Source organism: Pteropus alecto, unplaced genomic scaffold, assembly GCF_000325575.1.
Source record: "Pteropus alecto unplaced genomic scaffold, ASM32557v1 scaffold155, whole genome shotgun sequence".
NCBI lineage: Eukaryota > Metazoa > Chordata > Mammalia > Chiroptera > Pteropodidae > Pteropus > Pteropus alecto.
The window spans coordinates 16,551,902-16,564,351 of NW_006438113.1; the positions used below are offsets into that span (position 1 = coordinate 16,551,902).

General features: G+C 32.9%; 1 protein-coding gene across 2 annotated transcripts in view; it reads left to right on the forward strand.

The window, feature by feature from the left end:
- Window positions 1-12,450, forward strand: part of CTNNA3 (catenin alpha 3) — a 1,378,877-nt gene that overhangs the window by 1,095,762 nt on the left and 270,665 nt on the right. For both annotated transcript variants that reach the window (XM_006915590.2, XM_006915591.2), the window contains exon 13: window positions 1,031-1,182. In XM_006915590.2, the coding sequence (XP_006915652.1) occupies window positions 1,031-1,182 (152 nt within the window). The remainder of the gene's footprint in view (window positions 1-1,030; window positions 1,183-12,450) is intronic.

Consider the following 12,450-nt stretch of genomic DNA (forward strand, 5'->3'; position numbering starts at 1 on the left):
TATACTATACTACTATACTATATTATACTATAATACAATATAATCATGTCACATCATGTCACAGCACATTACCACACCACAATGCAACACAACATAACATAACGAAACAATACAATATAGTGTAGTAATTGAGTGTAGACTCTGCATTTTTGCAGTCTAAGTATAATCTTTATTCTGCTATATATTAGCAGAATGACCCTGGGCAGGATTCTTGATTTCTCTGTGTCTTTGTTATTTAACTATTAACCCCTGGTTAATACTTGAGTTGTTTTAAGATTTAATCACAGCAGACACTTAGAAAAATGACTTGAATCTAGCAGAGAGTTAACAAATTTTACCATATTAACCTTAAAAGTAAAATTGGAGAAAAATTTTTGAGACTATTTTGAAATCTTAATTAAAAAAAGAATAATCTTTGGATTGGATTTACTGATATATGCATCCCTACACTCATTCAATATTGTGTTATTTTAGATAGAAACATTATGCATGTAAGATGGCCAATTTCTTTGATGATTTGTTGATAGGGAAAATATCTTACCAAAAAAGTTTACAATATTTTTATTGGTTCTATGATGTAGAATTAGTACCTTTAATTAAATTTTCTTCTAGTTAGCAACTCAAATATTTTCTTTCTTTAAATATCTTCTTTACAATTTTAACTGTTATTCACATCTAGTCTTTTTTGTAATTTCTTGGGGTTTATGTTGGATAGGATGAGAAATAATTGTATGATCCCAGGTGTGGTAAAAACAAAAATGACATAAAGGAGAAAGATAATTTTTTATTTTTTAATTAATTTTTTGAAAGATAATTTTTAAAACATTTTTATAAAAATGTCTCTTTTATCTTTGATTACTTTTTTTAGAAATGCATGATTATTCTGCCAAAATATTTTATCTCTTTACATTAAAAATTATACTTCTGTTAATCAAATATTTATTTAAAAATATGATTTTCTATTTCCTAGAAACTCCAGAATCTGAAAATACAAAAAGGACAATCCTCTCTTTCTTATTCATTTTAACAGCAATTCCTGAGTTTGTAACACAAGTGAATGTTGCCTTGGAAGCCTTAAATAAAAATTCTTTGGATGTGTTTGACGATAATCAATTTGTGGACATCTCAAAGAAGATCTATGATACAATTCATGATATCAGATGTTCTGTCATGATGATTCGGGTAAGTTTGCTTTACCTTCCATTGAATTATTGCAACATTCTTCACCATCTGGAATGCCTGGAATGATTGCAAGAAGTGTTTTATCTCTGTGCCATAATGTCAATGCTGAAATCCGTTTGAACTTTAGAAATTCACGTGCATCCCCAAAGTCAGATTACTGTCACAAACAATACTTTTACTTATGTATTTTGTTATAACTTATGCAAATGAGAACATTTAACAATAGTCTTCAAAAATGATAGGATCTGTTGTATGCGAGATTCATGGAGATGTCACATAGCATGATCGAGCCAAAGAAAGTAATCTACTTTCTTTTCCTGAACAGAAAGGAAAGGATCTTTATGGTCACTGTACTGAAATTGGTAGGAAAATGCATTTAAAACAAGATATTTCTATGGGCAAGCCTTTTCATATTGATCATAGAGTCAAAGAGCATGAGAAATATCACTCGAAGCTGCCAGGAACACACACTTGAACTATCCCAGTCTGGAAGGAGTCTCTTTGTGGGGCTATGTATCATCTTCCCAAGTGTGTGACAACCATTTGTTGTGGGCACACTGCATATAAAAAGACCAGGATTATTTGTTTTTACTCAAATATTAATGTCGAATATTTTTAAATGTTATTTAAACAACAATGGAAAGTTTTTGGAAAATGCCAGGTAAAGATATAGAAATACCTTATCTTAGGATAGGTTTACTTGGAAACAGATCCTGTGGTAAGGACTCGTGTTACCATTAGTCTATTTAAGAATGAGCGAGACAGAGAAAATGAGGCAGGGAAAGAAAGGAAACCAACAAGGTGTAATTACAAGTCACCACGGGCAACTGGGGCTTGATACTGCTAGGGAACTCTTGGGGTGACGGGGAGTACTACTGAACATATCTCAGAGTTATCACCTGAGGTGAACAAAATCCAATATATCCACGTATTTATCCTTGGTTGAAAGCTACTCCTCTTCAGAAGCCTCCTGCTTCTGTCAGTCAAGCTCTTGTGGCTGAAATAAAAAATCCTCGGGCAGAGTGACAGGTGCTTGCAGTAAGAAGATTCAGTAGGACTGGTTAGTGAAAGTAAAGTATGCATAGAGTTCAGTTTGAAAGCCTCTGTATTTAACTGTTAGTAAGACTATAAGATGGAATTAGAAGTGCCCAGGAGATATGGGTGGCGCATCAATAGTATCTGAGAGGACTGAATGTCACGGTTAGGTTACACTGAGCAGTCCATAAAAAAGGAGTCATCTGGGAACCTTGTAAGGAAAGAGATCAACAAAAGTTGAGGAGCCTGTCATGACAGATGGACACTTACTGAAAAAAAAAAAAAAATTGTAGAGAAAGATTAGAGATGTCAAGGTATAGGATCTAGTGCTTCAGAGTCTGGGAAAACCTAAAAGCAAGCCAATTATTTATATAAGAGAGAAATCTCAGGATATATATTTGGAAGCAGTCTGGAAGTATTCGTTCATATGTGATTGGGAACTGTGGCAGTACACCAGTACTATGTCTGAACTATGAAGTACATTTACCAGACATATTCTTCTAACAAATGTTTTTATACCCTACCCGTGTGCACTAGTGGACTAGAGGACTAGTAATAACCCAAAGCTGGGAGGATAGTTAGAACTAGGAGAGAAATACTGAAAGTGTGAAGAGACATGAACTATAGGAAATAGTCTTAACAGAGTGAAACCCCTACAATATGTAGTATCTTGGGTGAATATCTGAGAAGATAAACCAGTGAAAGAGCATAGGTGAACCAGAGCTAGGAATGCATTTTTTCCTGCAAAGAAGATAACAAAAAAGTCTTATAATCTCTCTCATTTGGATATTCTAGTATTTAAAACTTTTCTTCTTATTAAAATGGCTTACTTATAGCACATCCGATTATATTGCCAGTATTTCTTTGTATCCCTCATATTTAGCAGTCCTCTGTAGGGCAGTAATTGTTAATAACCTTAGAGGACAGTGATTTTTCTCTATTGCCATCTCTTTTTCAAGGTAAATATTTTAATTTTTTTTTTTAGCTTTTTCTCATAGGAATAACTTAGTATTTTGTGTTCTTTGCTAGTCTTACTTAACTTTTCAATAAACTTCTTAAATGAGACTATCAAAAAGCATACTCTAATTAGGGCCTGTCCATTGTCAAATAAAGTAAAAGGCTTGTCCTTATGTTATTGTTATTAATACAGCCAGCTGCTGTTAGCCTATTTTTTCTTTTTCTTTTCTTTTTTTTTTTTTTTTGCCTCTTAAACACCATGATTGTTGGATAGACAATGACTTCCTTTTAATTTTATATTTTTACCCTGTTTTTGCCTATATATTCCTTTTCTATTTCAATTTGATATGTCTGCTTTTGGTTCTATCCTAATCCAATTCAACTTCATAGTATTTCTAAATGATTCTTCAGATAATTTATCAGATTGCTTTTAAGTTCAGTTGTTGAACATATAAAAGTAGCCTCAATTAGAAAAATGAGATTATAATTTTAGTCCTTCATCCAGATTACTAATAAAAACATTGCCTTATACTGACTCTTCATCCCACTGTAATCTCTGCTAGAGAGAGCCAGTTAAGAGCATTAGATTAAGAGCCCTTAAAACCTGACATTTTATCCAGCTGAGATCATATTGTTAAGTGTGTGGTTTGGAAGAATGTTATTTGAATTTTGGGTTAGAGATATTCTTTCTTCAAACACAATTTACGGCCACAGAATAAATAAATAAAGATAAATAAATAAAACAGATGAAAGCAGAATTGCTACACTCAAAACCATGAAGGATAGTCCAGAGGCCCATCATCTCCCTCCCTGCACTCCCAGTCTACTAACTTAAGATCAGAACTTGATATTTTACAAGTGGTTTTATAAAAATATGATTATATCTGCCTTTAATATTTATTTTGTTGAATAATTATGTTAGTAATTATTCAGATTATTTTTAAAAGTTCTAAGATAAACATAGTGACATTTAATATTATCTGCAGTGGATTCAGTGTGGAAAATAAGGTTATAGAATCTCATTCTTACCCTCAGAGAATAGGCAGTATTAAATTATTTTTTATTTATTTATTTTTTCATATCTATGTGTAAATTTTACAATTATTAGTTCATGTAATATAATGATTAAGACGAAAGCAGGTAACATAGCAGGTAACACTGAACCTCAGTTTCCTCCTTTGTCAAATAATCTTGGTAATAAACCTATTTCAAGATTATTATGCTGATGAAATTAGTTAATAGAAACTTACTTAGTGCTTAGTAAATAGTAGTCTCTTACAACAAGATAGCTAACTATTGCTATTACTACTGTAATTAATACTATCACTATTAGAGCTGCCTATTAATTTTGCCTATACTGTATCTAGAAGAATGTTAGCTATAGAAGCTGTAGAAATATGCTTTTGGAGCAAAATAAAGCCAAAGCCCAAAGAGTAACTTGAAGGGTAAAGTTCTAAACAAAGAATTATGCTTTTTTTTCAAGATATTGTTTATATAAAAGGAGATCTACATTTGTTAACATTGAGTATCTGAATTATAGATTATTTAAAGCAAAATGTGCGTTAAATCTATAATTATTACATTAAGCTAATATTATAATTATGCATTTTATTTTTATTAACTTCTTGAAATTTATAAGGAGGATCCGAATGGCTCATCTTTTTGGTAAAATGTGCTTTACCAGAAATCAAGAAAATTTTAAAAGGACAAATTAATTGAATTTTAAGAGAGTAACATGGGTGTCCAGCAGTGAAATATCTCTGAAATAAGAAAAGATTCAGCAGAAATTCATTTTGTAACAAGGACCATTTAGAATGTAGACTTTTTATTTGTTAATTTTCATATGTGCCTTATGAAAATCACATAGAAAATATACAAACACTTTCCAAACGTGCAGATTTTCAGGACCATCCCTAAGTTTAGATTTTCTGTGTTCATTTTCTGACTTGATATTTGAAAGAATGAGAACATGTTTTCAAGATCTCACTTGATAGAAGTTATTTTTTTAAGAAACAAAGGAAAATAAATTTAAAAATCATTTACATGACTCATTTTGCATGAACCATTTTACAATAATTGTTTACATAGCATCTAGAATTAAAACATAGTTCAATATAATACTTCATCTTATATAGCCAGAAAAATCTTTTGTGTCTGATTCTACTGTACCTACAGAAATGGATGGGTATATATAATTTTCTTAATTTAGATTATATGCACTGTCATAATTTTTCTGAACTTCTTTCATTATCTTCCATAACTTCTTTTCCTCATGTCTTCAGAAATCCTTTTGTTTTAGATGTCTTCTGGACTGAGTTGTCTCTCTGAAGTTTCATATTCAAACTACTAGAGGAAAACGCCCTGATGGTGTCAGTTAGTCACTAAATGGTATAGAATTAGTGTATATTTGGTACAATTAGAATTCTGTAGAATTCAGTTTAGAAATAAAGGAATAGTGAAAAGAATGTTATATAAAACCAAAAAACACATTCATGTTTGTTTTACATGTTATCACTCATAGTGTTACCTTAGATGATATTGTTAGTTTCTTCTCTGTAGGGATAAATGAAAGCATATTAATGAATTACTATTTTCAACCATTATGGCACTTAAATATGAAGGGCAAAATATTGTTCACTACTGTTAGGAACAAACCAAGAATGTCCAGGCCCTAATGCAATGGAATGTTGAGTATGTCCTAATCAGTACACTAAGTCAAGAAACAAAAGAAAAAGTATATAGATTGCAAAGGAAAAAGTAAATCTGTCTGTACTTGCAAAATATAAGATCAACTATATTGAAAATTCCCCCCAAATTTACAACAAAACTCCAATCAATGGAATCTTAAATGAATTTAAGAAGATCACAGAAAACGAGGTCAATACACCAAAGGAAAAAAAATTAAGGGGAAAAAAAAGGAAGGAAAATAAAGGAAGGAAAAAATAAAGATAAGGGCACAATTAATGAAATAAGAAATATATAATAGACAAACACAATGAAATTCAAAGTTTATAGTTCCGTGGGGGACACAGAAGCTAATACATGGTACACTAGATCACAGATGGACACTGGGGGTAGGTGAGTGGGTGGGGTGGGCATGTCCCTGCATGGCGATGGGGGGAAGGAGAGAAGAGAGGGCAATTAATAATTAGAAAATATATCTGTTAAAAGTACAATATATCACATCATTAAAATAACAAAATTAACTTAGTGATAAATTTAACAAACATGTACAAAGTCTTTTCCGAAAATTACAAAATATTATTAAAAAATTTTAAAAAACAAATATTTAGAGAGATTTGTCATATTCCTAGACTGAGAAACTCTATATTACTAAGATGTCAATACCTAGACTGGGAGACTCTATATTACTAAGTTGTCAATTGTCCCCAAATTGATTTATAGATTTAATACTGTTCCAGACAAATTCCCAGCAGCCTCTTCTATGAAAACTGATAATCCAAGGTACCTACATGGGAGTACACATTTGTCAAAACTCAAACTGTACACTTAAAATAGCATATTAATTATGTTGATAAAGTTGACTTAAAAAAATAATGTTTTACTCAGCAGCCAACACCTTAGAAAACAGGTAATTAGATAAAATCCTACCAAATGGTATTAATTAGGACTAATTAGGAAGGCTTGCATGGACTACTAAAAATGCTGACATGTAGACTATTATAAAATTAACACCTTTCTACTTTATAACTGGCTGCTTGCCAAATATTTCTAATGATGGGTCCTTTTTTGTTGATTTTTATTTCTCATATTTATGAATTACTATATATTATCTTAGCTTAGGCCCACTATGGCCTATGAGACAAATTCTGTCCACCATCTCTGTTGTATGGCCTATGGGCAAAGAATGGTTTTAATATTTTTAAATGGGTAGAAAAAAATGAAAGAATAATATTTTGTGACATATGAATTATATGAAATTCTAATTTTAGGAATACAGCTATACCTATATGTAGTCATGGTTCTTTGCGCTACAATAGCAAGGTTGTACAATATTATATGGCTCACAAAACCTGAAACATCTATTATCTTGCTCATTACAGAAAATGATTACTGACCATTGTCTTAGATATTCTATTTTGGCTCTTTATCAAAATCTCAACTGGATTTTCCAAGGATTCAATCTCCCCTTTAGTAGTTTTCCCTTATAAATCTAATTGTCCAAAATATTTGAGTATTAAAATTTCCTTTCCTTCCAAGTTCCTGGAGTCATTTGTCTACTCGGTGACTTCTAATTCTTCCTATTCCCAGTCTAGGGACCCAAGCTCTTTCTCCATCTTCCTTATCACCCTGAGGGCTCCCATTCTCCTAGATGCTCTAAGTTTCTACCTGTTCTTTTGTAAGTCAAATTATCTGTGCTTCTTTCTTTGCAAATTTTTATATTTATTTCCTGCTACTTTGCAAAGAGTCCTTTAGTTACTAGGACTCAATCTTCTCCAAAGGCTCTAAGGAATTTTTTACATTCTTCTTAGTATTTTGCATCATTCATTCAGCAGGTAAAATTAAATTTTAGCCTCACCTTTTATTATCATATAATTCGAAATTTCATTTTTGAGGTGTATAGGATGTTGAATTCATCAACTTTATTCAACAATTTCTTTTTTCTTTATGTTATAGTAGTAACAATTTGTCTGAAGATTATTGGATTACAAATGAGTTTTCGTAAAATAAATGTTCGCCAAGTGAGTTTAACATGTAGTGAATTAGGGTGAGAATATGCCTTGGTTTCCTTGGATACTTTTGCTACAATTTGGGGGCGATTTGAACTCTAATGTCACCACAGCAACATGGGGAACGGCGGGGCAGGTAAAGACACAGAAGTGAAATTAGTTTTTCTCAGTTCTTCCCTGCTGACTCAGCAGAGAATTACAGATCAGTGATATTTGGAAAAAGTTAGATTTATTAAAGTATATTTTAGAAGGAAACAGGCCACATTAAGAAGGGCTGTAGCTCTGTGGAATTTAGGAGGTGAAAATATAAAAGATAGAGTATATTCCAAGAGAGGAGCAGGTCCTCAGAAAAGAAGGCTATAACAACACAGAAGTGGGAAGGTCCATATTATATTAGGGCCAGCCGAGATGGGTGGTTACAAAGTGTCCCTGAGTGATTGGCACATGAGGTCATTTTGATTGACACTTGGCTGCTGTATAACATTTTGCCTAGTGTGCATATGCTTACTCAGGATTCTACTACCAAAGGGGTGTTCTTTGGACAGTCCTTGGGCTGAGCCTCCCTTCTCTTGTTACCTCTGTCACTCATGTCTGACTAGCTACCTAACACTTTCACTCTCAAAAGTATACAGTTTGGATGATAAATTATGTACACTCTAGTTTCTAGGTCCTGACTGCTTGAGTCATGGTATATCATGTGTACCCAGCGGGTGACATTCTACAGTGTCTACAGTGCCCAGGCACTAATGATCACACTTTCTTATTGAGCCAGTTTTTCCAACCACAGAGAACACTTTCTCTCCATAGGTTTAACTGCTGTCAAATGTTAGCTTACTCTCTTCAGGCTTTGCAGACCCTTTGTTGACTGTGGAGAATCTATTCAGGCACCATTTCAAATTTATTAAACATACAAAGACTTTACTTCTTTTCATTTTTCAGTGTTAAGCAGATTTCCTGAATCCATCTTAGTCACTCTACTGTTTACTTTCACAGTAGTCTTGCCAGGGAATCCCAGTTAAAACACTCTATTCTTTTTGGAAGAGATATGACTCCCTTATAGTGTCAGAACCAGTTTATAAAGAAGCCATTTACCAGGGGGCTTTTTAAGAAAACTTAATAAAAGACCCGTAGCCAAGTAACCTTAACTTTATATGCAAATTCGAATCAAACATTAGCAGGAAGAATTCTGTAGTGAGGCTCTTGCTGTTTTCTCTGAAAACAGTATTTAAGGTAAGGAAAAGAACTGTCTACTAGTACTGGTGAGCAAGAGCTGAAATTTTATGCTCTCAGCACTCTTAATGGCCTTCCTCATGTGTATACCATTTGTAAAGACTTTTGACTAAGGGAACAGAGGTGAGTAGAGTAATAAAGAGTGTTCAATGAGAAACGTGTTGGTTAAGCTACAAAGCAGCACTAGTCAGTGATCTCTGTTGCTCATGCTGGGAGAAAAATGTTCAGCTTGAAGTCATTCTGGGATGTGCTCTTTCACCAGAGGGTCAGAGTCACTGGACTGGCAGGAGAGTCCATGGTCTAAAAGGGTTTTGATGTAGACTAATCCTGCACTCAGAGAACACTACACAAGTGCTACTCAGAGTCTTTGACTCAAAGTAGCTGAGCGTAAGAAGCCAAGCATCTCTTTTTGAAAACACCTTCAGGAGAAATGGCTAGCATTGTGAACAGAAGAATAATATGGGAAAGTTATTTAGTTCTGGAATCTTTAGGGCTTTTTTTGTTGTTTGTTTCTGATAAGTTTATTATTAACTGATTTATATCAATTATTATACATAAACTTGTATTAATAATTAAATAAATTAGTAAATTTGTGTTAAGAGTTAAATCTAATAAATTCTTATTACTTTATATTTTGTTTTTATCTTAAAAAATCTTATTGTGTGCTGATTGCTTACCTCAAGTAAGATGTTTGGCTGTTTGCCTACATTTCAAAAATAATTTTTAGAAAGTCGAGTAAGTCTTCTAGAGAAAAGAATCTGAAAAATACAATTTATGAAGTGATGACTTTTAGAAAGCAGACATTGGCATAGCTAATCGAAGGAGGGATATTGAGGATTTTATATTCTCAGTACTCAGTTTAGTAGCAAAAGGTCTGTAAATGAAGTGAGACACTCAAGGTCATACACAGTTGAGGTAACAGGTTGAGATCTTGGGTTTTGGGGCACCGGTTCAGGGCATTTTCCTTTACCTCAGGAGAAGGAAATGGTCCAATGTTTTTTTTTTACAAAACTGGGCCCCTTCTGCTTTACTGACTTCCCTTTGTTCAATGGCTAGTTAATAAACACATAAATACCAAGAATTACTTTTTGGGCAATTTGTTGAAGAACACTTTACCTACAACCTTCATCCTTGCCCTTTCAAATTCAGACACACAGCCCTCTGGCAATTCCTCCATTTCCTCAGACTTGCCTAAACCTCTGGCTTCTTTACACTTATATATGCTTTATCCAAGAATTTGCACAGCAGACTTCTTCAGGTCTGATCTGTTATTACCTTACATAACATCCTGCATAGATGCTATGTAAAATCATATGTGAAAATAGCATCTCCCACTTCAGTCACCCTCCATCTTCTTACATAAGTTTATGTTTACATAGTGTTTATGACAAATGAAATCTTATATACTTACTTGTTTATTTATCTATTGCCTGTCTCCTCATACAAGAATGTAGGCTATATGAAAAAAAGGATTTTTAGACCTTTAAAATAAAATTAGATGTTAGGCTTTTTTACACTTATTAAAATGATTGATTTAGTTGCCAAATTTGGCATTTGTTTGAAACATAATCACTGGACCTCATGGAATTAAGAGCAAGAAAAATGTTACTTCTTATATTTTATATCACAGAAAGTTATGGGCAATAGGAAACTACCTTACAAATACTTTCAGAAAGAATTAAAATTCACTTGATATTTGGTTTAAGATCATTTAGAAAAGTATCAAGGATTTCTGTAAGTATTATACTTCGTGGCCACTAACATGATCAAAAATGCACATACATATCAGTATCAATGCTATTTGTTGCAATACAACTTCTATAAAGTTGGATATATATGGTTGTCTTAAAAAGTTCTTCATTTTACCTCATGTAGGTGACAAGATTCCTCTTTAAAGATAATGACAGTTGTGGAACAGCCCCGATGAGACTTCTTGATTGCATGCATTAGCTGTTGGGTTGCGGAACCAAAAAGATCCTTGAGGATGGAGTTTATAGAACTTGCTGAAGTATATATGATCTACATTATCCTCCATTATCAGTCCCTTGGTGTTTTAGGCTCTGAAAAATCACAAATTAGCCATAGATTTAATGATTAAAATGTGTTTTATACTGTCTTATATCGCAGTGTTTGGGAAAGAAATCAGAAATTTAATTAAAGCCATAAAGTATAGAAAGATACCATAACAAAAATTATTTCTAACCCTTGAAAATGGTTGTAAAATATATTTAAACTAGTCTATAGTGGTCTGTTTCCTAAAAAATAAAAATAAAAATAAAACCAGGAATTTTCGCATGTACTCTACTCTTAACTAAAATTAGTGGTTTAAGAATGAATTCAGAGCACCAGTTTCACAAAAATTTATATCAACAATAAATTTATAGATGGCCAACCTCTTCCAATGGTTTTGCTAATTTAACTGTTGGAAGACAACCTTATTTTAGGTTTGCCTCACAGTGCTCCATCTTCAAGGAATTTCACCTTCCATAGAATATGTTTGGAGTAAATCAAGTCCTCTTTCAAGCTGGGACTTGCATTTGTAAAATAGAGAAAACAAACATACCTTCATAGTAATATGGTTGATTTGAGTTTAAATGGGATAACACATGCATAGCATTAAGCAAACTTTCTAGCCCATTGTAAGTGATCAATTGAATTTGTATTAGTATTGTAATATAGTAACCCAAATACAATGGATTTGTTATGTGCATTGACTGGAGTAACACAACTCCCCAAATCCCAGTAGCTCATTGATAGTTTATCATTCATACATTGGTTTGATGCTAGCCAGTTTTCCTAGATAGGTCTCTAGCAGGTAATGATGACTCAGTGATTCATGGATGTCCAATCTTTTGATACTGCCAACTTTATAATGTAGCCTTCACTGTCACTGCAGAAATAAAAGAGATGAGAAATGTTTTGAGCAGAAAGTTTCATAACCAGACCTCAATGTGACATACTTTCTGCTATATCTCATTAGCTAACACTCAGTTAAAGCGGATCCGAATGAACTGTAAAAAAAGCAGATAAATTTCTTCTTCCTTTATGTTTAGGAAGAAATGGGATTGTTGAACACCTAACCATTCCTTGCATACTCTTTATTCTAGTTATTACTGCTGTTCAACAAATTATCCTAAATTTACTGGTATAAAACAACAATCAATTTATTATACTAATAGGTTCTATGGAATTCAGAAAGGGCATAGGCTTTTTCTCTCACACATCTGATTTCTGGACTGAGGACTGGGACACTAAAGAAAAGTATAATTAGCCTCTCATGTGGCTTGGCCTTCTTATAGCATGACAGCCTCTAGGTTGTTGGGCTTTTTGCATGGGATTTTAGGAATCTAAGAAT